Raw genomic sequence first — 27,191 nt, forward strand, 5'->3', positions numbered from 1 at the left:
TTTTAATAAAATTTATAAGCTTTTATTTAAGTAATCGTTAGAAAAATGAATTTTTGAAGTCTTCAGTAAAAAAGTATTTCTTCAGCAAAAAAAAAAAAAAAAAAAAATTACAGTGATACAATAAATATCTAGCAAATACCTTATTTTATGTTTTTACTTTCTTCAATGTAAATTAATATGTACCAAATTTTTTTTTATTGAGAAAAAAAATAATATCAAAATATTTAAAATAAAGAAATGACTTGAAAAAAATAATACATAAAATAATAAGAAACATACTATTTTAATTTATTAGTAAATATATAATTTTTAGTAAATAAATTGATCTATAATGGGCCCTTTTAAAAAAAAATAACACAATAAAATATTAATTTTAAACAATAATAACAAAATTATAATTAAAAAAATTTTTTTAAAAAATTAAAACAAAATAATAAAATATAAAAAAATAATAATAATGACAAAAATAAAAAAGAAAATATACAAATTTTAATTAATAAAAAGGAGCACTAAGGTTTTAACCTGAAAATAAAATAAATATTTTTCATTTTAAATTGTAAATATAAAAAAATGTAAACTTTCAATATATAAAGAAACATTTCAAAATTTCTTTTTATAAAATTATTTAAATTGTCCGAAATATATATATATAACAAAAAGCAAAATAAAAATATTGGTTAAAAGAAAAAAACTAATAAAAAATTAGATATAAATGGAGAAGTATTTTTTTTTTTTTTTTGTAAAAGGTTAACCTAATTTTTTTTAATCAACATATTTATATTCGTTAAATAATTTTATTTAAATATACAGATGTGTTTTATTTGGTTATATTAATAAATATATTGACATAATATAATAAGAAAAAAAGGAAAAAATGAATAATATTCCACATATTATTGTATTTGCATATAATAAAGAAAATGTAAAAAGTTTCTTGAAAAATCTAGAAGATAAATTCGAATTCTTAGAATATTATAAAAATTCAGATTATTTTAGAATTATATTTAACAATAAAAACGTAAGTAAAGAAAATAACTATTTTATATTTAGAAATGAGGCAAAAATTAGAATAGTAAATAAATATTACTCCGCTGATGTTATTATATCTTCATGTATTGTTAAAACTAAGAAGAAAAAGGATCATGAAGGAAAAGAAGAAAATAAAGAACTAAAACAAGAACAATCAGACAAAGAAAAGGAAGAGGAAATAGATGTAAAACAAATACTTTATGAATGTATAATTTTTTTATTTGACGATTTTAATGTAAATGAAAAAACATTAATTAATGAAAATCCTTTTAGAAATTACGATAATGATTGTTTAGAGTATATAGAAGATTCATTAAATTGTAAGATGATAAAAAATGAAGATTTCGATTTTTCTAATTTCTATAAAGAAATAGGTATAAAAATTGCTATATTTCCTTTAAATTTTCAAAAAAGTAACAGTGAAATTATGAATTTTTTTAGTGAATATTTTATTGAATGTTTATATATAAACTATAAATCAGAGCCGTTTAATAAAACAGACAAACAAGAAAGTTCAAAGAATTTAATTTTTGAAAAATTAAAAGAAAATAAAAGAAACAAATTCGAAGAATACTATGAAGAAGATAATGAAAGATTAATAGAAGCGTTACATTGTCATATGTGGAAAAATCTAGAATTAAAAAAGAAAAATGCAATTATTCATAATTTTGTAAATAATGAAAATAAAATTAAAAAAGATACAAAAAATGATAAATATATAAAAGAAAATAAAATTGATAGATGTAATGAAAATATTAAAAATGATGAAATTATAAAAAACAAAGATAATAATAATAATAATGAAAACATAAAAGATAATGAAAACATAAAAGAAAATGAAAATATCAAAGATAGTGAAAACATAAAAGATAATGAACATATTAAAGTGGAACATAATGTAAAAGATGAAAAAAATATAAAAAATAACAAAAATAATGATGAAACAGAGGTTAATAAAACAGACATATTTTTGCAAAATTTTAATCAAATTGTAGAAAAAATAAAATTAGCTAAAAATGAAAATAAAAATTGTAGTGATTCTGTTAGAAGAAAAAAAGCAGAAGATCTAATCCTTGAATTGCAACAATATTTTTGTGATATTGACGAGGAATAATTTTTTTTTCTTTTTTTTTCTTTTTCTTGTTATTTTTATGATGCTTCATATTTATTTTTTTTAAGAATATAAACTATAAAGGAAAAAACAAATGAAACAAAATAAAAATGTATAAAATATTTTAATGTTTCATAAATAAATATCATTAAATAATGAGAAATATTTATCTTCAAGTTTATAAAAATTATTCCTTAAAATAAGTATTTTAAGAATATATATTATGCTTTACAAAAATTTAAATATATATATATATATATATATATATATATATATATATATATATATATATATATATATATTCTTTCTATTAAATACATAATACAACATAAACACAAAATTTTAAAAATTGCATTTAATCTGTTAAGCTATAACACATAGTAAACGAAAAAAAAAAAAAATTATTATAAAATAGTTTAGGAATTAATATTATATAATATCTCTTTACGTATTTTTTTTTTTTTTTAAATATTAAAAATAGCGCTATTCATAAAAAGTAAAAATATTGAATATTACAAAATAAATACAAATAAAAATTTTTATACTTTTATTCATTTTTATTTCTTTGGTTCTTACATAAAATAATACTACTAAGTTCATATTTCCGGCAATATGTGCATAAAAGTGATATAAATGCAAAAAAAAAAAAGAATGTATTTTTCTAAAAAAACATTTCTAAAAAGGCATGCAAATTTTTATTCTCACATATTCTGTGACTTCATTTTTAATGCATTTACGACTTAGATATATCGTTCCACTAAACAGTTTTTAACAAATAATTTGAACAATACAATTGCATTAAAATATTTAATTCTTTTTTCTTTTTTTTTCATTTTTTTAAAATTAAATGTCAATTGAAAATAATTAGTATTCCTAAGTTGTTTTATTTTTGTATTTTATTTTATTTTTTTCTTTATATAATTAATACATTATCTTTTGGTAAATTTATTTTTTTCGAGATTAATATTAAGCATTACAATTAAATTTATTATTTCCAAATAATTCATTGTATTCCTCTATTGTTTTAAACTATTTTATGGCTAAAAATTATCTTATAAATTTATATATACGCATGTATGTTTATTTGTATATTTTTGTATTGTTTTTATTAAAATTGTAAACATATATAATTATAAAACAATTAAAAAAAAAAAAATTAGAAAGGTGTTTTATTATCTCTTAGAAATTAAAATATTTTTTTTTTAATTAATCTAGTTGTTTTCTATAAAAAAAAGGGAAAAAATAATTATATTTTTAGAGAAAAAAATTAGAACAAATAATTAAGGTTTCCATTTTAGTAAGTAAATATAAAAAAAAGTGTTTAAAATAAAATAAAAATGATAAATTTAAAATAACAAAATAAAGATGAAATAAAATGGATAATTTGCAAATTTTATATATATTTTTTTTTTTTTTACAGATTTGTAACAATGAGTATGTTTTTTTTTGTAAATAAAATTTTTGCAACAATTGGAGGAATAATTATAATTTATTATGAACTATCAGAAATTTATGAACGGCTCACAATTCACAGAAATAAGACAATACCATATAATAGACAAATCAATTTTTCATATTTTGCTTTACTAAGTTTTTCTTACATGTTTTTCAATATACTGAGTTCCACCAAAAATTATGTAGCAAACTCCTTAAGAGGTAATATGCATAATTTAATAATTATAATAATTAAAAAAAATAATAAATAATATATTATTTTATTTTTATTTTCCAATGTTCAGGTTTTATGGGATGCTTTTTAATTACATACTCTCTATTATATTTTTCAAAACAACTTATGATGTGTTTAAGTAAAAAGAATTAAATAAAAACAAAATTTCGTTCATATCACCCAAATAATGAAATTTAGACAAAAAAAAAAATAATAAAAGGATATTCAAATATATATATATATATATAATTAAAAAAATATTATAATTATAATTATATACAAAATTTTTTTTCTTTTCATAGATTTTTTTAAAATGGGATCACCAAACCTAAGAGAAGCCATTTATTTATGTGTTTTTCTTTTTCTTTATGTGTGTTCATTATTTATTGAAACCTATCATTCCTTAAAAGCAAAGCATATAACCGAGGGAAACGAAACAGGAACTGTTAAAATTGAAGTTTAAAATCATACTTAACATTTTAAAACAATTTTTTATGTTATTATTTTATTTTATTTTATTTTTTTTCATTTATTCATATACACATTACAATGTTAACAAAAAAAAGTTTACAAATATAAAATACTTGTAAATTAAAAAAAAATTTCCTTTTTTTTTTTTTTCTCAATTAAAAATAAGTAAAATTAACTAATAATATTACATTTTATTTTTTTGCATAATACAAATATAAATATATATATGAATATATTTTACTTCTAAGATAATTTGTCCTTAATCATAGTAAAAACATATATATAGATATATATATATATATGTGTAATTCACAATTATTTTATTAATTATAAAAATTTATATGATTAATAAAAGACTTAAAAAAAAAGAAAACCATTAAAATACAAAAATTTTTAAGAATTAAAATAAAATTAAAAAGTATTATTTATATTTCTTTTTAGAAAAAAAAAAAAATTAAAAGTAAAATGTAAGTGGCACCTTAATTTATCTGTTAAATTATTTTCAAAAAATTACATATCTTTTATTCTTGAGAATAAATGGACTAAACCACTTGCACTTCCACATGCTATAACATAGTTTTTATCAAAATTAGCAAAAGATATACTAAAAAAAAAAAATAAAATAATAATAATAATAATAAAAAATAAGTAAATATGTGATATAAAATATGTATATAAATAAAAGCTTGAGAAAAATAAATTAAAAAAAATTGTCTAAACTTTATAAAGTACAAATCAAGTTTTTTTTTTTTTTTTTTTTTTCACTCTTACGATTTTGGTGTTAAAGCTATTGTTTTTTTATTTATTTTAGTTTCATATTTATTGGACTTTATTATTTTAATACCATTATTAAAAATATTCTGTAAACCTTGCAAATATTCATAAAGTAATATTAATGAAACTAAATGGGCTTGTTCATTTTTTATACAACTAATTTTTAATAAATTGTGAGGATTTAATTCAAAATCTTTTGTTTTCCATATAAAGAATTCTTTGTATTTAACTTTTGATTTACTTTTTTTTAATTTTCCATTTAATATTGTACCATCATCAAATATAAACATAAAAATATCATTCAATATAAAGCTATTTAAACATAAAATGTCTATTAAATTATTATTAGTTTTATCAATATTTAAAATATACTTTTTTTCAAATAAATGTAATATACATCCTTTATCTTGACCAAATAAGATACAGCTATTGTTATACCATTTTAAATGAGAAACTGTTTCTGTTTTTCTTTTAAAAAAAAAAAGTTCATTATTATTCCTTATATCTATTATTACAACATTTCCTTCTTTTGAACAAACACAAAGAAGATATGAATTAATACACGGATAAAAGGAACATAGAGATAATATACCATGCTGTAAAAAAATTAAATCTTCATAAACATTTATTTCATATTTTTCCATATATACTTTTTTTTCTTCTTCCTTCAATTCACTCATATTTCTATCATCTTTCATATTATCTTTATTACTTTCATTCATTTGCCATTTATATTTTATCTTAATATTCTCATTTTTCTTAAAAATAAAACCTAAATCATTGTTACAACTTTGAAATGATATATTTAAAGTTTTTGATTTATCTATTATATTATTAATTTTATTTTTATTTATCTCATTTAAACTAATATTTATTATCTTTATTTTAAAATTATTATAGCATACAGCTAGCCTTAAAAATCTTTTATTATTTTTTATACAAATGCTATATGAAAAATCATTTAAAATGTCACTGCTTTTATACGTAAATAACTTTTTCAATTTATTTTTTTTTAAAAGATTGTTTTCTATATATTCAATACTATAATCTTCATTTTTTGTAGACAATAAAATATTAACAAAAAAATTATATTTAGATATTCCATATATTTTTATCTTATTTCCCAATAAACATAATAAAAGATAAATATATTCGTTTTCTCTTTTTTTTTCAGAAATGCTATCAAATTTTATCCAAGATAATTTTTTACAAACTGTATTGTTTTCAATAATATTCACAAAAATAGGCTTACACATATATTCAGATATAAAATATATAAAAATAAAATTTCTACTCTTTTTGGTTGAATTAAAAAACATGAAATTATTTAAATAACTGCAAACACTAATACCTAATAAACTACCATTGAAAAGTTTGAAGCATTTTGAAATTAAATCATCCATTAATTCATATACATATTTGTTTTTATCGCCATTTTCTAATGGCACGTCAGTATTTTCATTTTCTGGTTCATCATTACTTTCCCCTTTTTCATCAAAAACATCATTTCCTTCATCATTACCTTCTTTATTTTCATAAATACTTTCATTTTTATTATTTTCACACAAATAATAAGATAAAAAACTTACAATATTGATGTTATCACTAAAATCAAGATATATTATAGGAGAACATAAGCTTAAAAAAATATTTTCTAAAGTTAAATCCTTTGATAATTCTTTATCTATTTTTTCTATAATTAGTCTCATATTAAAAGTTTTATATAATTTTTCTTTTTCATTATCTGTTGTGTCTTTATATAAGTAATCACATATCAATAAAAAATATAAAAACTTTGTTACATAAGAATTTAAAGAAATACACATATCATTTATATAAATATGATTTCCAATTTTTAATTTCTTTTTCTCTAAACATATTTTCAACTCATCTCTATTTTCTGTAATTTTTTGATTACCTTCTAAATTCTGCTGATTCCTAAAATTCGATCTTTTTTTTTGTACTTTCTTTATTTTTACATTTTCAACTATTGTTTCACTTTTAAATGGAAGAACATCTATTTTTTTATTGCTAAAGTCTATTTGAATATTTTCTAAAAAAAATATGTTTCTTAAATTTTTATTATCTTCATAGTTCAAAATATATTCAATTTCAATATTTTCTTTTATATTAATTACATTTTTTTCTTTATAACAATTTTTTTTAGTAGTACTTTTATTAAATTGGTTCTTTATATTTATTTCTTTTGAAAATTCTGATATTATGAAATTTAATAAATCTTCATTTTCATTTTTGTCATTTAAATAACTTAAGTATTTAAAAAAGTCTATATCATAAAAATCTATTTTTTCATTCAGTAAACTTCTAATTCTATCATCAATATAATTTTCAGAATTTTTTCTTTTACCTTTTTTATAGACTTGTTCTTTTTTTTTTAATTTAATCTTAATAGAATCCCATTTTGATTTTTTATAAACATCACTGCAATCTTCAAAAGACGAATCATCATCTTTATAAGAGGATAATGCATATGAATCATCACAATCATCTATTTCTTTTTCTTTTGATTCAGAAAAATTATCCTCATTTTTTAATGAGTCAGAAAGATCATTATTTTTATTCTTATTTTTATGTAACTTAGTTTTATACTCACAAACTACATCTGATTTTCCATTTTTATTAATTTTTTTCTTGCTTACATAATTTTGATAAGTTTTACTTTTTGATTTGTTTTTTCTTGTTCGCATTTTTTTTTTGAACTCATATAAAATATATACTTTTTTTAACTTAAAATTTTTTTTTCATTTGTTCATATAAAAAATTATTTATATATTATAGTGAAAAAAAAAAGGAAATTTCATAAAAAATAAACTCCAAAAATATTTTAAACAAAAATTAAAGGTGAATTCTAAAAATATCGTTATACTTGTTCATAAAAAAACAAATAGATTTAGTAAAATACAACAAAAAATTAAAATAGCGTAATGAATAAGTAAAGAAAACAAAAAATCAAAATGTCATTTAAAAAAGTTAGAAAATTATTTATTAATAATAGCTATACTAGTAGTTTCCCCTTTTATTAAAGTAATGACAAAAAAAATGTGGTATAATTCTAATTACTATTTGTTAAATTAACTAAATAATGATTTATAATTAGCAAACAATTATTCCAAATTTGAAAATTACAAAAAAAGTTTTCGAAAAAAAAAAAAAAAATTTAACGTTTATATGATACAATTTGAAAATATAAACAAGTTAGAGTTAGTTTATTTGTATAAAATATTTTACATTACTTTCATATAGCATAATAATACTGCTTTATTATAATTACTTTACAATATAAAGTATTATTTTTAAATTTTAAACATTTTAAAGAAGAAATTAAAGACCTACTATTATGACAATTTCTAAGATGTTTATTTTTTAAGCATCTTTTTATTTTTTTCTGTTTACTTCTAACTAAATCTTATTTTTATTTATTATTATAATTATTATTATTTTATTTTATTTTTTTAATAAAAAATTTATTTATCTATTCCTTATATGTTTCTATTATTTATATAATTTTTTTTTAATTATGCATACCAATACAAGTGTTCTTTCAATATTATTTTTGATAGTTTTACTTATAAATGTTATATATATAGCTGTTAATGTATAAAAAAATACAAGATGGCGTATAGAATAAACAAAAAAAAAAAGAAAAGAAAATATATATATATTTATTTAGGAAAACCTAAAATTGAAAAGAGTAATTAATACTATAAAATATATAATAATATATTTCTTTATAAAGATTTTTATAAAATTAGTTTATATGAAAATACTAAATAGGAAAGGTTCAAATTTAAAATTTTTTTTTTATTATTGTATAATAGCTTTTACATTGATATACTCGATAATACTAAATTATGATTAAAAATTTTTATCTTAATTTTTTTTCTATATAAAAAAAAAAAAGAATCATAAAATTAAAACATAATGAGAATTAAAAAAATTAATATTAATTAAAAATATATTTTATAAATTTATTTATAATTATTATTGTTAATAAAAAAAAAAATTTAAATTTCATAAAATTAAAGTATATAATGTATTATATTAATTTTTAAATATTACATATTGTATATATAAATATAACTATTTGTTTAAATTAATGTATAAAAGAAAAAATATAAAAATCAATGTAATAATCTAAATACATAATAATAAAAAAAAAAAAAAAAATTCGTACAATATAAATACGTGAATATGTAAATTTTATAAATAAAAATATATATTTTCTTTTTCTTTTAAAATATATATATATATTTTTGTAGATATCTATAATTATTTGCATGTTTTTATTATTTCTAACATATTCTGATGCAATTTTTTTTTTTTTTTTGGTTTTAATTTTTTTTAATTTTTTTTTTTTTTTTTAAATTACTTTTTTATTATTTTCTGTTATTATTTAAAATATGATTCAATTTTTTAGCCTGCTTATGTGTCAACGCAGAAGTTGCTAAATTATTTAAATAAGACTGATCTAATGAATTTATTAATGAAGAAATTTTTTTGTTACAATCAGTGTCCGAGAAATCCGTTTCATATATTGTTAAAAATATTTCAATAATTTTTGATGTATTTGAATCGTCTTTTCCAAATAGAAGTGGATGATTTTGTGAAACTAAGTCAATTAAATTTTTATGAACTCTTCTTCCTTCTGCATCATCTTCTTTTATTGGTAAATTATTTAACCAAATTTTAATTAATTCTTCTGCATTATTAAACTTGGATGTATGCATTAAAACAACATCTCCCAAAGCAGCTACAGCATTATCGATAGCTGAAATAAATTCTTTTGATTTTTTATTAGAACTATTTTGATGTATTAACTTCAAAAGATATTCTACAGCAATATTGGCATATTTACCAAATGCTTCAATTTTAGTTGCTTGAATAACCCCATAACACGCAGCTTGTTTTACTTTATCATCTGAATGGTTAATGTTTAACAATAATGGATTCATGAAATATTCCCATAAGCATACACTATTTTCTTGTAAAAATTCCAACAAATCATCACAAACATATAATGCCAATGCTACATCTTCAGCATTGGGAGAGCTTAAATAATTATTAATAAATGTTATACATATTTCACAACAAGTATTTAAAAATTGCGTGGGGTGATGTTTAATTAACACACCTAATATATCTAATAAATTTGTTCGGTAATTTTGTTCTAATTCTTCCTCCCTATCAATTATTAATAATTCATCTTCATCTACATCTTCATTATTTTTCTTTTGATTGTAAATAATTCTCCTATCTGTTGAGCATTCTAATAACTTAAATACTTGGTTAAAAAATAATTTCAACGTACCTTCAGGTAAAATATCTGCACCAGCTTTTTGTAAGCACATATATAATCCATGAGATTCAATAATCATTACATCTAATATATATTCATAGTTATCATCCAATTTCGTTTCTGATAAACTTTTTAATACTTTTTCGGCAGAAGCTGTTAAAATTGCATGTAGCATAGACTTATTGTTGTCAGTTTTTTCTGATAATATTCTAGCTGCATCTATTAATTCACTAACAGCAGTTAATGCTTTTTGTTTTATTTCATCAGATAACTCATAATTTAACATAGGTAAAACTGCTGTAGCTGTAGCTTGTATATATTCTTTATAATTTTCCTTTAATACTTCAATTATAATAATCAATAAATCTAAGGCTTTTTCTTGATCTTCAAGTAATGAGGTTTTCAATCCCACATACTGTCCATTAGATACCATAGTTATAGTTAAATCTTCTTCGTCATCCGTTAATGGCTTCGGTAAAACTGATAAAACAGATAAAATAGTTGGTACAATATTACTTAAATATGGATAAAAGTCATTTCCTAATGCTCTACATATACGCCCAATAGCTTCTTGAATATATTCTTTTACGGTATCATCGGGATCCATTTTTCCACTACTAATTTGCAACAAAGCATTCATACATTCTTTAGCATCTTCTAAAAATATATCCTTACCTACAGACAAACCAATAATTGAAATACATTCAATAGCTTTTCCTCTGCATGTTCTTTCTTCATCTGAAACGGCTTTTTGAATTATATCTTTCATCATTGGAACAACAGTTGAATAATATTTCAAAAAGTCTTCTTCTATAACTCCTGCAATAACTGCTATTGCTGTTACAGCTTGTTCTCGTACTAACAAGTAGTTAGAAGAGTTTAATTTTTGTAATAAAATATCAATAATAATATCTGAATAAGGTAATAAAGCTGTTTTTTCTAACTCCTCTGCATAATTAACAAATGCTGCTGTAGCATGTGATTGAACTCTCAAATGTACATCATTCATAGTGTTAATTAATGCTGGTAATATTTCACTATAGAACTCTTTTTGAACATATGGTTGATGATCTAATGAAATTTGTCCTATTGCCTGACACGCTGCATATCTGACCCTAACATCTTGATCTGTTAAAACTTGTAGTAACATTTTAATTACATGCTCTAATTGTTCTTCTATTTCTTCTTCTGGTAAATATTCAATTGTTTGAGCAATTGCCATAATTCCAACATATTTATGTTCCCATGTATTTTTCATTAAAAATTCCGAAACTTTATTAAATAAAATATGAATGAATTCTGCTTCTTCAATTTCACTAAATGCCTTACCAACTCTATCTAATGATTCTTCTCCTATATCATAAAGTTCTTGGCTATCATCTTTTCCTTCCTTTATGGAATTCATCCACTCATTAAAACAATCATTATTTATATCAAGCATAAATAACATAGACAAATGGATAATTTTATCAACAAAATGAGGAACAGATAGAGCCATTTTTGGTCTTCTCTCTGGTATCGTAACTAATGCTTCAATACTCAATGATTTCAAACTATTATCGAAATCGTAATTCAACTCGTTTTCATCTTTCATACATATGCTAAACAATATATCACATAAATTAGAAATATGTTTTGAAAAAAATTTGGCATTGTAATCAATCATTTTTCCAATAGACTGAAGAACTTTCTCGCATTCTTCTAAAACCGAAATATCTGAACTACTATTTTTTGCCATTAAACTTAATGATTGCAATATTAAAGGAATACATGACTGAACACTTTTGATTAATAAAGAGCTATTATCTTCTACTATGCAAGATATTAAATTGATGCATTCCCCCCTTACTTGAACATTTGAAGCATTTAATCCTTTCATACATATAGATGAAATTATTTCATGCTTTCCTTCCAATTCATCCGTTACACAGTTTAAAACCCCTCCTAATATCTTATATCCACTTATTAATACATCGTTATTATTAGAATTACAAAACTCAAAAGTAACTGTTATTAATTCAGGCCATTGGTTATTTAGAAGTAACTTAGATGATAAATCAATGATATTATTACATATATTATTTCGTACCATTTTATCTGTCTCCGTTCCTATATTGCTAATTAATTCTGATTTCACAATATTTTTTAAGTTATCTGGTAATAATTCCCAATAGTTTTCTTCTTCTGAATTTAAAACAGAATTTTCATTCTTTTCTTTTTCTTCTGTTTCCACATTTGTGGATTTTATATAAACACGAAAAATATTCCTTATTAAAATGGCACATTGTAATCGTACTTGACTATCTTTATGACTTTTTAACAACTTCAAAATCGATAATACCGTGTTATTTAAATCATTTTTTTTATAAAAATTTAGCGTTTTTTCACATTCATTTCTTATATGACTATCAGAGCTGCTTAATCCTTCAATAATTTCTGCTATCTTATCCATCACTTTCTCTTGACCTCTCTCACACTATATATATATATATATATATACATATATAAATATATATATATATATATTATAAAAATATACAATAAATAAAATATAAACAGTTAAAGAAAAATGTACATAAAAACTTAAAACAGGTATATAAAATTATATGTAGTAAGAATATTACAAAACTATATAAAATATATATATATATAATTTTTTTTTTTTATATATATATTATCATTTATAAATATTCTACCGTATTTACTTATATATTACTATTATTATTAGTAGTAGTAGTAGTATATATATATATATATATTCTTTTTAAACTTTTTCACTAATTAATAATAAAAAAAAAAATTTTTTTTTTTAATTATAAACAAATTATTTATATATATTTTTTGGATAACATTCCAATATTTAAAAAAATTTTTTTTTTTATGTTTTAAACTGCTAAAATGAAAAAAATTAAAAAAAAAAAATAAAATAATAAAATTTATAAAATGAGATATATACTTATATATATGAAAAATAAAAAAACTCATAAATAAAATACTTGCGTATAAATATAAAATAAAAAAAATTAAAACTAGTCAAAAAAAAAAAAAAAAAATTTTTTTTTTGGAAGTTATTTATCTTTCATAAATAACGGTGTCAATAAAAAACATCCAAATAAATTTAAGAAAAAATATAAAAATGTATCCATATATATATATGCATAAAACTTTATAAACATTTTATTTTAATTTTAAGATACATAAAAACAATTGCTTTCATACACTCAAGGCATTCATCAAAAGCATGTGATTTTTTTATTTTTTATGTATATTGTATCCATTTATTTAATTGTATATATTAAAAATATTACAATGTATTTAACTGTTGATATCAAAATGTTTAATTTCACATATGTATATTTATTGTTTATAAATAAAACATATTGAAGAAAATTTTTTTTTAAATTCACCTATTTAAAATATATAAAAAAAACAATTTTTTTTTTTTTTTTTCTGTATATTTTTTTGTTATAGGACAAAATTTTTATAATATCTATATACTTTATTAATATTTATGTAAATTTTTACTTAATGTGAGTCTTTTTTTTATAATGTAAAAATACTTTTTTTATTTAATAAAACCTTCTTTTATTATATATATATATATATAATTTTTTTTTTAATAGTGTTTTATTGATATAGCCTTACATTTTTATTCAATAATTTTTTTTTTTTTATATTACTATTTACATTAATAATTTTTTCTTTTATATAATTTCACATTTTTGCTTCATAAATCTTTATATTATTTATTATTTTATTATTTTATTTTTTTTTTTTTTTTTTGCGTGTTCTTAAATAATAAAAAATATATGATATTTTTTATCTTAAATATTTTTATACTTACATTTATTATATATATATATATGCATTTTTTTCCCTCATTTGTTGAAGTAGATAATTTTTTTTTTTTTTTTTACTCAGTAAATAATAAAAGTAACCACAATTTAAAAAGTGCAAATTTTATTAAAAAGCCTTTTTCTTTTTTTTTTTTTTTGGAAATTTTGGTGAAAAAAAGGAAAGAAAAAAACTAAGCCTTATCTATTAAGAATTTATATATTCCTTTTTTTTTTTTTATAAAAATATTTTTATCAAAAGATATTAGTTTATTTTTTTAAATATACTTTTAAATATTGACGCATTTTTTAATATTTTTATTATAAAAAATTTAAATCTACTAAAAAAAATAATTCAAAATAAAAAGCTTAGATTTGACTTTTTTTAAACAATATCATTTGAAATTAAAATTTCCATTTTAAGTATAAAAAGAACATCGCTATATTATATATTGTAAAATGCATGCAATGATATTTTATTTTTGTTTTTTTTAAGAAACGAAAAAAGGAAATTTTTTTTTTGATAATTTTATTAATAAAAGACGACCTAAGTATTTTTTAAAAAAAATTGCAAATTCTTCTTGTCTGTTTATGTATTTATAAGAGAAATTATTAAGATAATGTAATATATTAAATAATTATTTTTTTAAAATATACTTTTTTATGATTTTTTTATTCATTTAATTTTTTTTTTTTCTTTTTCCTTTTTCCTTTTTGTATGAAGTCTTTAGTTCTCATTATAAAAAAAATTTTAAAAAAGATAAAGGGGTACAGTTCAGAAATATTCTTACATATATTAAATTTTCCCTTTTTATAAATATGATTAAAATTACGAAGTAACCAATAAAAAAATTGAATAAATGTTAATTGTATCATTAATAGCTTAATAAGCTCTATATAATATATATATATATGTGTATCTATATTATAAATAAATAAAAAGTTATATGGAATATCTAAGTTAAAAAGAAAAAATATATATATTGAAGAAATTGAAGATATCAAAATAAAACACGAAATTTTATTTTAGTTTTTTTTTAAAATTTTAAATTTATTAAATTTTATTAATATTTTAATGTATAAATTCGTATTATTATGAAATGGCATCCAATACTCTTAATATTTATTTTTGCTTATCATTCTAATTTTTATGAACTACCATTAATTTTGTTTTATTTTATATTCAAGTTCATATAACTTTTTATTTATTTTATTTATGGAAATATCCTTTATTATTATTATGTATAGTTGAAAATATTAAAATGGTACTAAAAAAAAGTATATTACTAAAATATATGTACCTAATTTATATAATTAAAATAGCATTATTATATATTTATAAATAAATAAAATTAAATCTATTCAATTAAAAAAAAATAGCAATTACAAAATATATATGCTTATTAATTAATATTTATTTTTCATTTATATTTTTCGTTAATTTTTTTCTTTTTGTTATTTTTGTCATAGATATCATATATAATTCTTTTCCGTTTAATTCATATAAAGTATCAATTAATTTATATTTTTTATATCATTATGAGTTTTAAGTAGCAATTTTATGTAATTTTTAATTAGTAATTTGTTTTATAAAAGTATTATGATAATAATCAATGTAATATACTCACTAATTTAAATAATTTGCTATGAATAAAAATTTGATTTACATAGAATTAAAGAAATTATATTTAAGTAATATATAATATTTAAATTTAAATAAATGTAATTTTTTTTTTTTTTTTATCATATATATAAATATGATTTAAAAATTTTTTTTTCATAAAGATGTATTTTAGACTTGCCTATTATGGAATTTTGTATATATATTCCTACTTAAAATATATGTACATATATATTTTTTTTTTATTACAATAAAATTTTATATTTTATAATTTTATGTATTTTAGATTAAGTTTGAACAAAGTGTCGTCAATAGCAAGTATAATCTGCTTAATTGATTGTACTTTAATACCTATAATGATGTTTGCATTGTCAATTTTTAACGTAGTAGATAACGAAATTGTTTACTTTAATCACATATCTGATATAGTAAATAAAAATATATTATTATATTCTTATAGTTTAGGTTTATATTTTTGTTACCATACATATAATAAGTTTAATTTTTTTTTCGAATTAACAATATATTATTGAACAAAATATTATTTCATATATATATATATATATATATATATATATATATATATATATATTTTTTTTTTTCTTAGCTAGCGTTATTTGTTATGACACCAATATGTTTTCTATGCATTCTTTTTAATTATTATCAATTAAAAAATATGTTTTTACTTATATGGGGTATATTTGGTATTACATTATTTATAATTTCACATGGGCATTTTAGTATTAATGAAAAAATAAATATTTTTTTACAAAAGTTCCATATCGCTATATCATTAATTTCTATACTTATATTATTAAGTAATAATTATGTGTCTCAGAGAATTTTGAAAAAAAACAATTTAGATAATTGTTGTTTTAATAGAAATAAGGGGAAAAATGAAAATGGTCAAAAATATGCATATCATATTAACGTCAACTGTAGTCACTTATCTCCTAATTATAAAGAAAATTCATTAAATTGTGAAAACAAAAATTATAAGAAATATAATAAAACAGAAAATGAATTAGTAAGTTTTTTACATTAGAATATATAGAAATCATTATTTATTATAAATATATCTATAAATTTTGTAAAGATAAAAAATAATAAAATTTTAGGTAAATCTTATTTATTAATATATAAATTCTAACAAAAATTACTATTTTAATTTATAAGATATATACATATATATAACCAACTAAATTTTATATATTTGTATGTGTAAATATTACTATGAAATTTTTTTTTAATTTTTTAATACATTTTAATTTTTGTGAATATTTTTTTCTCAAAAATATATGGCATATATATATATATATATTTTTCTGTATTTTTTCTAAATTAAAAATTTTTTTTTTTTATAAACTTAATATTTTTATTTATTTATTTTTATATTTTATAATATTATCAAATAGTTTCATTATACTTTATCAAATCTAACAAAAAAAAATTGCACAGATTTTAAACAAGCTTTACTTAAAATGGAATATTTTAAGAACAAAAAAAAAAAAAGAAAAAGATAAATAGCTCAATATATCTATACAAAATAATTTATATCTTATAGTAAAGTAATAACGACTTTTTTTTGAACTTTAAGTGAATTTTATATTTAGCTATTTCTTTTTTTTTTTTTCTTTTGAAATAATTCCTATTTTTATGTTTTTAATTATAACATGCTCATATAGACATTTTATAATAGAATTATGTCAACCTTAAAGGATTGAAAATTAAATGAAAAAAAACATTTTATAATAAAAAATTTATAGTAAAATTAACAAACACTTTTAATTATATTTAAAATTTTTACATTCAAATACTTCTTTTTACATTTATGGCCTAAAATATTTATAGTAAATTTAAAACTTACTATTCATTTCAAAAAAAAAAAAAGTTATAACCATATAATAGCACTAATCATAATATATATTTTTTATTTTTAATATTAATTAAATTAATAATACTAATATTTTAATTCCAGTAATATTAGTAATTTTAATAATGGAATAAAATAGTATTATGATAGTGTAGCTAATAATAATAGCTATTATATAAATTATCATAATATTATTAGTTATAAATTATGATAGAATTCATAATATTAATAATAATAATTAAAATTATTTTATTAAAATTATTTAAAGTTATAATTGCGTGCATTTATCCAAATAACATTTATTGTATATGAATATTAAAGAAATTTGAAAAAAAAAAAAAAAATTGATAATTTTAATAATAAATTGCTGCTTTTAATAAAATAACTTTTAATTATTTTCTTGGCAGTAAATTTTAGTAATAGGCAAATTAAAAATAAATAAAATAAAATAAAAATAAATAATAGAAAAAACAACCATTATTGTGATAGTAGGAATACTGATATCCTTTTGTGTAACATCAAGAGTTGTAAGCACTAAATTAGAAATAATAATAGCAATAATTACAAGGAAAACAAAATATTTGAAATATTTTTTCAGCCTAAAATCTCCCAAAACATTTTTGTGAATACTAAATCGGTAAAGAGGCACAATAGCCAGTGGCAATAAAAGAACTTGAATAACATTGATAAAATTTGTTAACTGATCAATTGAATACTTATCATATAATAAAAATAAATAAACAACAAAAAATAAAAAAAAACGGAAAAATAAAACCCTAAGAAAAGTATTCACCTTTTTATTTAAGAAACCCTCAAAAATTGACTTTGTTGCATATTCACACATAAAACTTGAATTATTGCCACTACTTAATAATCCAAATGACCATATGTACATCGAAATTTTTCCAAAGGATTTCTTGATCACTTCGTATGCTGTAAACAAACTATACTGATCTCTTCTATCAAATGATTTCATATTAACTTCAGCAAATGTAAGTACAATAATACAATTAGTTAAGCATGACAAAAACAAAGCTCCTGCTGATTCAATAGTCCCTAATGTATTATATCTTTTTAACTTCTTTGTATTGGATATCACAGACTTTTTTTTCGCAGTTAAATTCGTATGTAAATAAAAAATATGAGCTGATATTATACTTCCTAAAAGAGCTAAAGCATCAATTTCTTTCCCTTTAGGTATTCTCGGATATACAACACTAATGACTAGTTCTCTAAAGTTAATAGACGTCATGAAAACATTAATGAAAAAGCAAACTGCCAGTAATCCAATAAGTAAACTTAATACATTTTCTAATAACTTCACACTTTTATTCTCTAAAAAACTATAAATCAAAGCTTCAAATATAGTATAAAATATTGCTATTTTAACTGATATACCAAATATTAAATTTATTGCTACAAAAGTTCCAACTATAGCTTGAATATGAGCTCCCCATACAGCAATTTGTACAAATATGTATAAAAAAAAAGAAATTTTCTTATCAAATTCTTTATAACAAATAGAAGCTAAATCTAAACCTGTAACATGACCAAGTTTCATAGATAAAACTTGAAATAAAAATCCAAGCAAATGACCATATATTAAAATCCACAACAAGTGATAACCCGTATAATCTTTTTCTAAATTTCTATCTGAAGATCTAATTAGGCCAACATTTAAATTACTACATAAATTTCCAGGATCTAAATATGCAATGGCTACTATCCATCCAGGACCAAAATAATTAAAACACATTTTTAATTTTTGATAAAATGTAAAATTTTTTCCATTTTCACTTACATCATCTAAATTATCTAAAATATATAATGAATTATCGAAAGGTTCTTTATTTACATTTAATACTCCTTCTTGCTCATTTTTATTTTTAAAAATTTCCATTTGACTATCTACATTATCAATCAATTCATCGCTATCACTATTTGATGGATTCGTATCAATATTCATAGTTGATTGTGTTGAGTTTAATTTCTGCTGATATATCTGACGAACATTTTTTGTATCTATTTCAGTATTTACCAAAGTTATATCTTTTTCTTTATAATTGTTATTGTTATTATTTTTTTCTTCTTTTAATTTATTTAAGTTATATACTTCCTTTTTAATAATTTTTCTATCATAATCATTATCATGATTAGATAATTTTATTTTTTGATTTATCATTTCTACTTCTTTTTGAAATGGATTTTTATTGTTGATATTGTAATCAATCATTTCTATATCCTTTTTTTTATTAACAGATTCTATAATTGTTCTTTTGCAATCTTGCAAATCCGTATTTTTGCTTTCATTTTTCTCATAATCCAAAATCATTTTTATATATTATCAATTTAGATTTCTATCAAATATTTTATATTTGTTTATATATTATATTGTCTTATTCTTATTTTCTTGTTAGATATTTAATTTTTCATTAATTTTCATTAACATATATGTGTGTATATATATATCTATATTTTAAAAAGAAAAAAAAATTTTTTTTTATCTAAATTGCATATCTGAAAAATCACTACATTCACAAAAACTTTATATTATTAAATATTATCATACTCATCCTAAAATAACTAAAAAATACAATATCATTAAAAATTCTTACATTAATATAATACATGAAGTAACTACATAACTTCACATAATGTAATTATATCAATAAATTAACTAAATAATCTAATATCAACAAATCAATTGATATAGACAAAACGATAAATAAAAACAAATGAAAAATTATAATATTTAAGATATTTAATGAAAATCATATAATAATATCAAAGCAAGCAATATATAAATATATTTTAACAAATAATAATATACTGAAAAATCATACAACTATCAGATAAAATAAAAAAAACCTATGGTAACTAAAAAAAAAAAATACATCCAAATTATATTAAAAAAAAAATGATACCCATTATGACTAAGATAAACAAAATATATTTATGAAAATATTTTGTTTAAAAGTAAAAATGTTCTGAAATTTTCCTAAAAGATGTACATATAAATATATATAAATTTTATTTAAAACAAAAAAAGAAAAAAAATACTATAAAAAAAATAAATCTATAGTAAATATTAAATAAATTAAATTCTAAAAATATATAAAAAATATATATATATAAAGAGAAAAAGTTAAAATGTGTTTTTCAAATTATTTCTCATGTGTCTATTTCTATAAAAATAAGATAATGCTTATAAAATATCAATTATATAAAAGGCATTTTTAATACAATAATTAAATAATACAATAAAATGAGGAAATAAAAAATGTAAAAAATTTTGATGAAATTATATATTTATATTTATATTTTTAAATATTAAAAATTAAAATGCCAAAAAAAAAAAAAAAAGAAAAAGAAAAAATATTTACTAATACTTCTTTTGTTTCTATCATATAAATAAAATATATATTTTAATATGTAAATAAATACATCTATGTATTCTTGGCCAAATAAAAAATTAATTCATTAAAAAAAACATGTACTTATGATTTATATATGCACGTTATATAATTAAAATTTAACCATTTTGAATTAAAAATATTTTTTTTTTTTTTATTGATTTTTTTTGTTTTAATACTTTAGTTGATTTATCATTTAAAACAAAAAGTTTTATTTAGTTATTTAAATGTACAACTAAAAAAATATATATATTATATTAATACATATGAAAATAAATAATGTAAAAATTATAGCATAAAATTTCATAAATGAAATCATATATAGTAAAAAAATTTTACAAAATTTAAAATATATATATATATGCATAAATATATTTTTATATATAGTTTTTTTTTTCTGATTAAACTTGCATGGAAAATGCAAATATATGCATATATGTGATGTTTTTTTTTGAAGAGAAAAATGGCCTAAAAATAATCTGTGCGAAGCATATAACATTAATATTTATTTCTCTATAAAATGCATGCATTTTCACATAATAAGCATATGCATTCAATTATAAATAATTTTTTGTTATTTTGTTACATTTATCTTAAAAAAAATTAAAATTATTTAACACATAGATAGTTATTAATCATCTATTAATAATACTTCTATGAAAAATAAAATGAAAATTATTAATAAAATGTATCACAAAATGTTTTTTCTTATGAAATAGCTTGATGCCAAAGATTAAAATTTTCCTAAATTACGAAATGAAAGTTTATCAAATTTCATTATGTTTATGCTTTTTGAAGTTTATTTAAATTAAAACTTCTTTGTAGCAGTTGAGAAAGAAAAAATTTACTAATGATATAATTTTAAGTTATCATTTTTAATAGAATGCTATTAGCTTTAACAAAAAGACAATAATTAAAAAAAAAAAAAAATAGCAAAAGTGAAAGAAAAAAAAAGAAAAAAAGGAAAAAACGAAAAAACGATAAAAGAAGAAAAAGGAAACTAAAAAGAAAAGGGAAAGGAAAACAAAAAAAAGGGAAAGGAAAAGGAAAACAAAAATAAAAATAAAAATAAAAGTAAAAAAGATAACAAAAAGGAAAAACAAAAACAATAAAAAAAAAAAATATTAAATAAGAGAGAAAAATTATTAAAAAAAGTTGTGAAAGTGTTAATAAGCAACGATGATAATATAATAGTAATTATAATAATAAAAATAAAGCAGTAATAATATATAATGTTATATATTACTTTTAGTTATCTTAATAAACAATATATATGTAATACATTTTTTAATTTTAATCCATCTTCTTTTTGTAGTAGATCAATTTTGATTACAATTTTTTTCAAGTAAATAAAAACAGAAAATATAATTTTAAGTTTAAATATATATAATTGAAAAATGAAAAGCCAAGTATTTAAAAAAATTAAAATAATAAGTAAATATGAAAACTTAAATTTTTTTTTTTCTATAAAATAATTTTTTTAAAATTCCTTTCTTGAGCTTTTAATATTTCAACAACTAATATTGTTGCTTTATTAAAATTATATTTATTTTTATTTTTCTAAATGTAAAATTTATTATTTATTTTATTATATAAAAGATAAAATGCTTTTAAGATCCTTATTTAATCAAATTAAAATTATATTTATCAAAAAAAATGGTGTGTTTAATTCAAATATTATACAAAGTAAACAAATTGAAAAAAAAAATTTTTCTTCAACAAATAGATATAAAATAAAGCAAAATGAAAAGAATAATTATATAAAGGAAAATTTTATTCAACTAAAAAATTCGGATAGTATTAGCAAGTAATTAAATATGAATAAATAAAAATATGATATTATAGATATAATAATAAAAAAAAATTTCAATTTACACTCAAAAAATGTATTTTTACAAAAAATAAATAAATATTAAATATATAAATAGTATGTATATAAAAATGTATGTAAATACTATATGTTTAAATATAAATATGTTAAAAAAAAATTTTATCATTTACGTATGTAATTCTATGTTTTTATTTTTCTTATTTTTTTCTTCTATAGGTTTGAAAAAAATGGCATAATGAAAATAAGCAATTGGCCCAAAAAGAAAATTTCAAAAAAAAAAAATGAACTATACTTGCTATTGAATAAAAAAAATAATAAAAATATAAATTATCATGAATTAAATATTATAATAACAAAAAAAATAGTGAATATGAGAAACATCAATGAAGTATATAAATATATTTATTATAATAAAGATATTTTGGTGCCTATTAATTATGTTGTATGCATTTATAAGATATATAAGTTAATAAAAAACAATAATTATAAAATAGTAAATTATAGTTTATATATTAATAATAATATTATGAATATAAATAGTGAAGAACTAAATAGTATTGCTAATGTCAATGAATTAAATGATTATAACGAATTATATCTAAACATCAACAAAAAAAAAAAAGATAGCAAAAAAGTAGAAAATAATAAAGAACGTATTAATTTGAATAGAGGAAAAATAAATATGTATAACAATAGTTATTCAACTAATGGCTTTGTTTTAGATTATAATAATGATATATTACAATATGTATTAGAAAAAATAAATAAAAATTATTTTATAAAAAAATTAACTTATAGACATGTATCAAATTTGTTATTTTCTTTAGTTAATATAAAATATTATAATATAATCACATATTTAGTTTATTTAAAATATATAAATAATATGTATGTCTATTTATCTTCTCAGTCTATATCCAATATAATATATGCTTATTCTATAATTTGCAATTTTTATTCTATAGATTTTACTACAAATTATAAAAATTATGTATATAAATATTACTTATTTGATAATAAATTAAAGGAAAATCTGAAAAAAGATTATTTAAATTTCATGTTTTTATTACTTAGCCGATATATGTGCATTTTTGTAGTAAAGTATTTCAACAATAATTTTTCTTCACAATACGATGTAAACAGTTTTTATAATGGAGTTTTATCCAATTTTGAAGAATTCAATGAAAAGGAAAAAAAAAATAAAGTTAATGAAGAAATGAAATATGAAAGTAAAAAAATGCTACAAGAATTTTTTGTTTTCATGTGGAGTATGTCAAAAATTAAAATAAATAATATATACATTGATATATTGTATTACATAATTTATAAAAACAGAAAACATATATATATGAAATTAAATGAAAAAGATATATGTAATTTAATTCAATCTATGAGTATATATTATCCAATTAAAAAAATAAGTGAAAGCAAAAAGTGTAACATAAATTATAAAATTTCATTAAAAAAAGATGAATATTTCTTTTTTGATTATGATGAATTTTTAAAAAATACGTTACTTTTAACTATAATACATTTAAAAAAATACAATTATCATCATTATTCAATAATTTTTAAAAGTATTCAAATTTTTCAAAATTTTCTTTCAATGAATAATGAAAAAAAAAACGTAGATGCTTTTTATTGGATTGATGAATATGATACATCAAGTGAAAATAATTTTTTAGTTTTTAAAAAGGAAATAGGCAAAAAAAAAAAAGAAGAGGTATATAAAGCAATATGTGAAAATGATATAATAAAAAATAATAAAAAAGACATTAATAATAATATATTAAGTAGTTTAGATAATAATAATAATAATAATAATTACAAGCCGAATTTGAAAAACTTCAATTTTTTTTCAAAAAAAAGCATAAATGAAAATGACAATTTTAAAAAGAAATTTGATATTTTAAATTTAAAAGAATATTCATTAGAAAGTACTAATATATATTCAATTAGAAATATTTTAAAAAAGTTAACAACATTGGTTATAAAAAATTTAATAGTTCAAATAAAAAATGAAAATAACAATAAACATAACAGTAGTAGCTGTTCCAAATATAGTTCTTCCTTAAATTTACAGTACATTTCCGTATATTTATATAATTTATCTCATATGAACATGGCTTATATAAGTAACGATTTAAAACTAGAATTATGTAATTTAATTATTTGTATATTACAGAAAAAAATGAATTTTGTTTTTACTTTTGATGAAAAAAATATAGATTTAAAGATGATAGATGCTTTTTTGCAAAATAATTATGACAACATAGTTTGCTTAAGTAATATTAATTATTCTTTAAATAAAAATGGTATTATTAACGAATACATAATTTTGTGTTCATCTTTGTATTTTTATAAGTTGTATCACTTATTTTATAAAATATACAAAAATACATTAAATGAAATTCCTTTTTTTAACTATCTTAAAAAAATTAATGAGAGGATACTATCGATTTATAATTGGACCTTTTCACATACAAATATTTCATTTATTCCTTTATTTAGTTTAATAAATTATAATTATTTGTTTATTTTATATAAAAATGAAAACAAAAACATCTTTTTATTTTTAAAAAAAATATTATTACCAATAACATTATATAATAATATTACTATAAATCAATTACGCTTAATTTTAAAACTTTTAATTAATTATTATATTTCCGAGTTCAATGAATATACATATTTAAGTTATGATTATCATGATGATATGTTATCTTGTTTGTATAGCTTGTGCTTAATAATAACAAATGTATCACATAATTTGAATAAAGAATGTAGTGTAGATAAAAAGAATTTAATAATAAATCATGGAGAATATTATTATTATGTCAATTTTTATATAAATATTACTATTGATTTATTAAAAAGTTACTTTTATAAGTTATATTGTGTAGATTCTTCTAATATACAAAGATATTTCTTAACAGGCATTAATGAGGATTTAATAATGAAATTTTATACTTTATATTTATTCTTGAAATTTAATATTAATAACAAGTTTATATATAATAGAAACTATGTAAAAAAATTCCTAAATAATACTGTACTAGATAAGAAGGATTTTTTTTATCAGGAAAACTTTTTGTCAAACTTGTCAGAATTGACAAAAGGTTATGAAACTATCACTAATGAAACTAACGAAAATAAATTATCTTCAGAAAATAGCAATGTAGAAACTACAGAAAAAGATATTTTAAAAAGTGATAAAATAGTTAATGAAAAATACACTGAAAAAAAAAGTTTCAATGCACATAACTCTCAAAAAATTGTTGAAATTGAAATCTCTATGTATGTGAATAATATTCAGAATAAAAATTATATACCAAAGAAAAATTTTGAAATTTTTTATTTATTACAAAACAACTTGCATTTTAGTGAACTAAAAATTAACAAAAATAATTTAACGTTTTTAAAAAAGAACAATGTTCCTTTAAATATATTAGATGGAATTGATACATACATGAACAAAATTGAAGAAAAAATTTTTTTAATGTTTACACAAATAAAAAGTTCAAAATCTCATATGAAATTATATGAATATATAAAGTATATTTTAGAAAAAAAAAATGGGAAAGGTACTTCAAATATAAAAAATGAATACATAATTAAAAAAGATAATTTTAATTTTATTGTCGATATTTATGATGAAAACACAAATACAATATTTGAAATAGATGGAAATAGTCATTATACAAAACAATATTCATTAAATAAAAAAAATAAACCTTTAAACTTTTTTTATAATTATAAGTCATATTACATTTTTAAGCATTTATTATTAAGTAAATACTACAACATAGTTCATTTGCCATTACATGATAATAAATTATGTAAGAAAATTATTTATAATTACTATAATAACAATACAATCCTTTAATTTAAAAAAAAAGAAAAATATTTTCTCATAATATATATATATATTTATATTTGTTCTTATTTGTAATTAATACAACTATTTTTTAGCTTGTTATTTATCATATTAATTTATTTAAAGTAACATCTATGTTATTTTATTTGCTTGTAATTTTTTAATATTTTTAAATTAATATATTTGTTGTTTCTTAAAATTTTTACCTAATGCTCTTTTCATTTTTTTTTTTTTTTTTCTCTCTTTCTATAAAGTATTTTAATATATATTCAATATATATTTATAATAGATTACCATAATTATACTTTATTCATCAATAGTTTTTTTTTTATTTTTATTTGCATATTTTTTTGGTAATATGCCAAAATTATT

The 27,191-nt window shown here is 17.9% G+C and overlaps 7 protein-coding genes across 7 annotated transcripts; 4 read left to right on the top strand and 3 right to left on the bottom strand.

Annotated features, from left to right (window-relative positions):
• Positions 1-874: 874 nt before the first annotated feature.
• PRELSG_1007500 (conserved Plasmodium protein, unknown function) lies at positions 875-2,143 on the top strand (the record flags this gene model as incomplete). The annotated part of the gene is made up of 1 exon (XM_028676990.1): positions 875-2,143. The coding sequence occupies one exon, from the start codon at positions 875-877 to the stop codon at positions 2,141-2,143; it is 1,269 nt and encodes a 422-aa protein (XP_028533424.1).
• A 1,427-nt stretch (positions 2,144-3,570) lies between these two features.
• On the top strand, positions 3,571-4,272 carry PRELSG_1007600 (conserved Plasmodium protein, unknown function; the record flags this gene model as incomplete). The annotated part of the gene is made up of 3 exons (XM_028676991.1): positions 3,571-3,796; positions 3,880-3,948; positions 4,112-4,272. 3 exons carry the CDS (start codon positions 3,571-3,573, stop codon positions 4,270-4,272), a joined length of 456 nt encoding a protein of 151 aa, XP_028533425.1.
• A 518-nt stretch (positions 4,273-4,790) lies between these two features.
• PRELSG_1007700 (conserved Plasmodium protein, unknown function) lies at positions 4,791-7,762 on the bottom strand (the record flags this gene model as incomplete). Its single annotated transcript, XM_028676992.1, has 2 exons — positions 4,791-4,884; positions 5,052-7,762. 2 exons carry the CDS (start codon positions 7,760-7,762, stop codon positions 4,791-4,793), a joined length of 2,805 nt encoding a protein of 934 aa, XP_028533426.1.
• A 1,689-nt stretch (positions 7,763-9,451) lies between these two features.
• KASbeta (karyopherin beta, putative) lies at positions 9,452-12,823 on the bottom strand (the record flags this gene model as incomplete). Its single annotated transcript, XM_028676993.1, has 1 exon — positions 9,452-12,823. The coding sequence occupies one exon, from the start codon at positions 12,821-12,823 to the stop codon at positions 9,452-9,454; it is 3,372 nt and encodes a 1,123-aa protein (XP_028533427.1).
• A 2,200-nt stretch (positions 12,824-15,023) lies between these two features.
• On the top strand, positions 15,024-16,870 carry PRELSG_1007900 (conserved Plasmodium protein, unknown function; the record flags this gene model as incomplete). The annotated part of the gene is made up of 3 exons (XM_028676994.1): positions 15,024-15,040; positions 16,112-16,253; positions 16,433-16,870. 3 exons carry the CDS (start codon positions 15,024-15,026, stop codon positions 16,868-16,870), a joined length of 597 nt encoding a protein of 198 aa, XP_028533428.1.
• Positions 16,871-18,086: 1,216 nt separating this feature from the next.
• On the bottom strand, positions 18,087-20,030 carry PRELSG_1008000 (transporter, putative; the record flags this gene model as incomplete). The annotated part of the gene is made up of 1 exon (XM_028676995.1): positions 18,087-20,030. The coding sequence occupies one exon, from the start codon at positions 20,028-20,030 to the stop codon at positions 18,087-18,089; it is 1,944 nt and encodes a 647-aa protein (XP_028533429.1).
• A 2,685-nt stretch (positions 20,031-22,715) lies between these two features.
• On the top strand, positions 22,716-26,828 carry PRELSG_1008100 (conserved Plasmodium protein, unknown function; the record flags this gene model as incomplete). Its single annotated transcript, XM_028676996.1, has 2 exons — positions 22,716-22,918; positions 23,159-26,828. The coding sequence occupies 2 exons, from the start codon at positions 22,716-22,718 to the stop codon at positions 26,826-26,828; spliced, it is 3,873 nt and encodes a 1,290-aa protein (XP_028533430.1).
• Positions 26,829-27,191: the final 363 nt, after the last annotated feature.

This window comes from Plasmodium relictum, assembly GCF_900005765.1.
Source record: "Plasmodium relictum strain SGS1 genome assembly, chromosome: 10".
Lineage (NCBI taxonomy): Eukaryota > Apicomplexa > Aconoidasida > Haemosporida > Plasmodiidae > Plasmodium > Plasmodium relictum.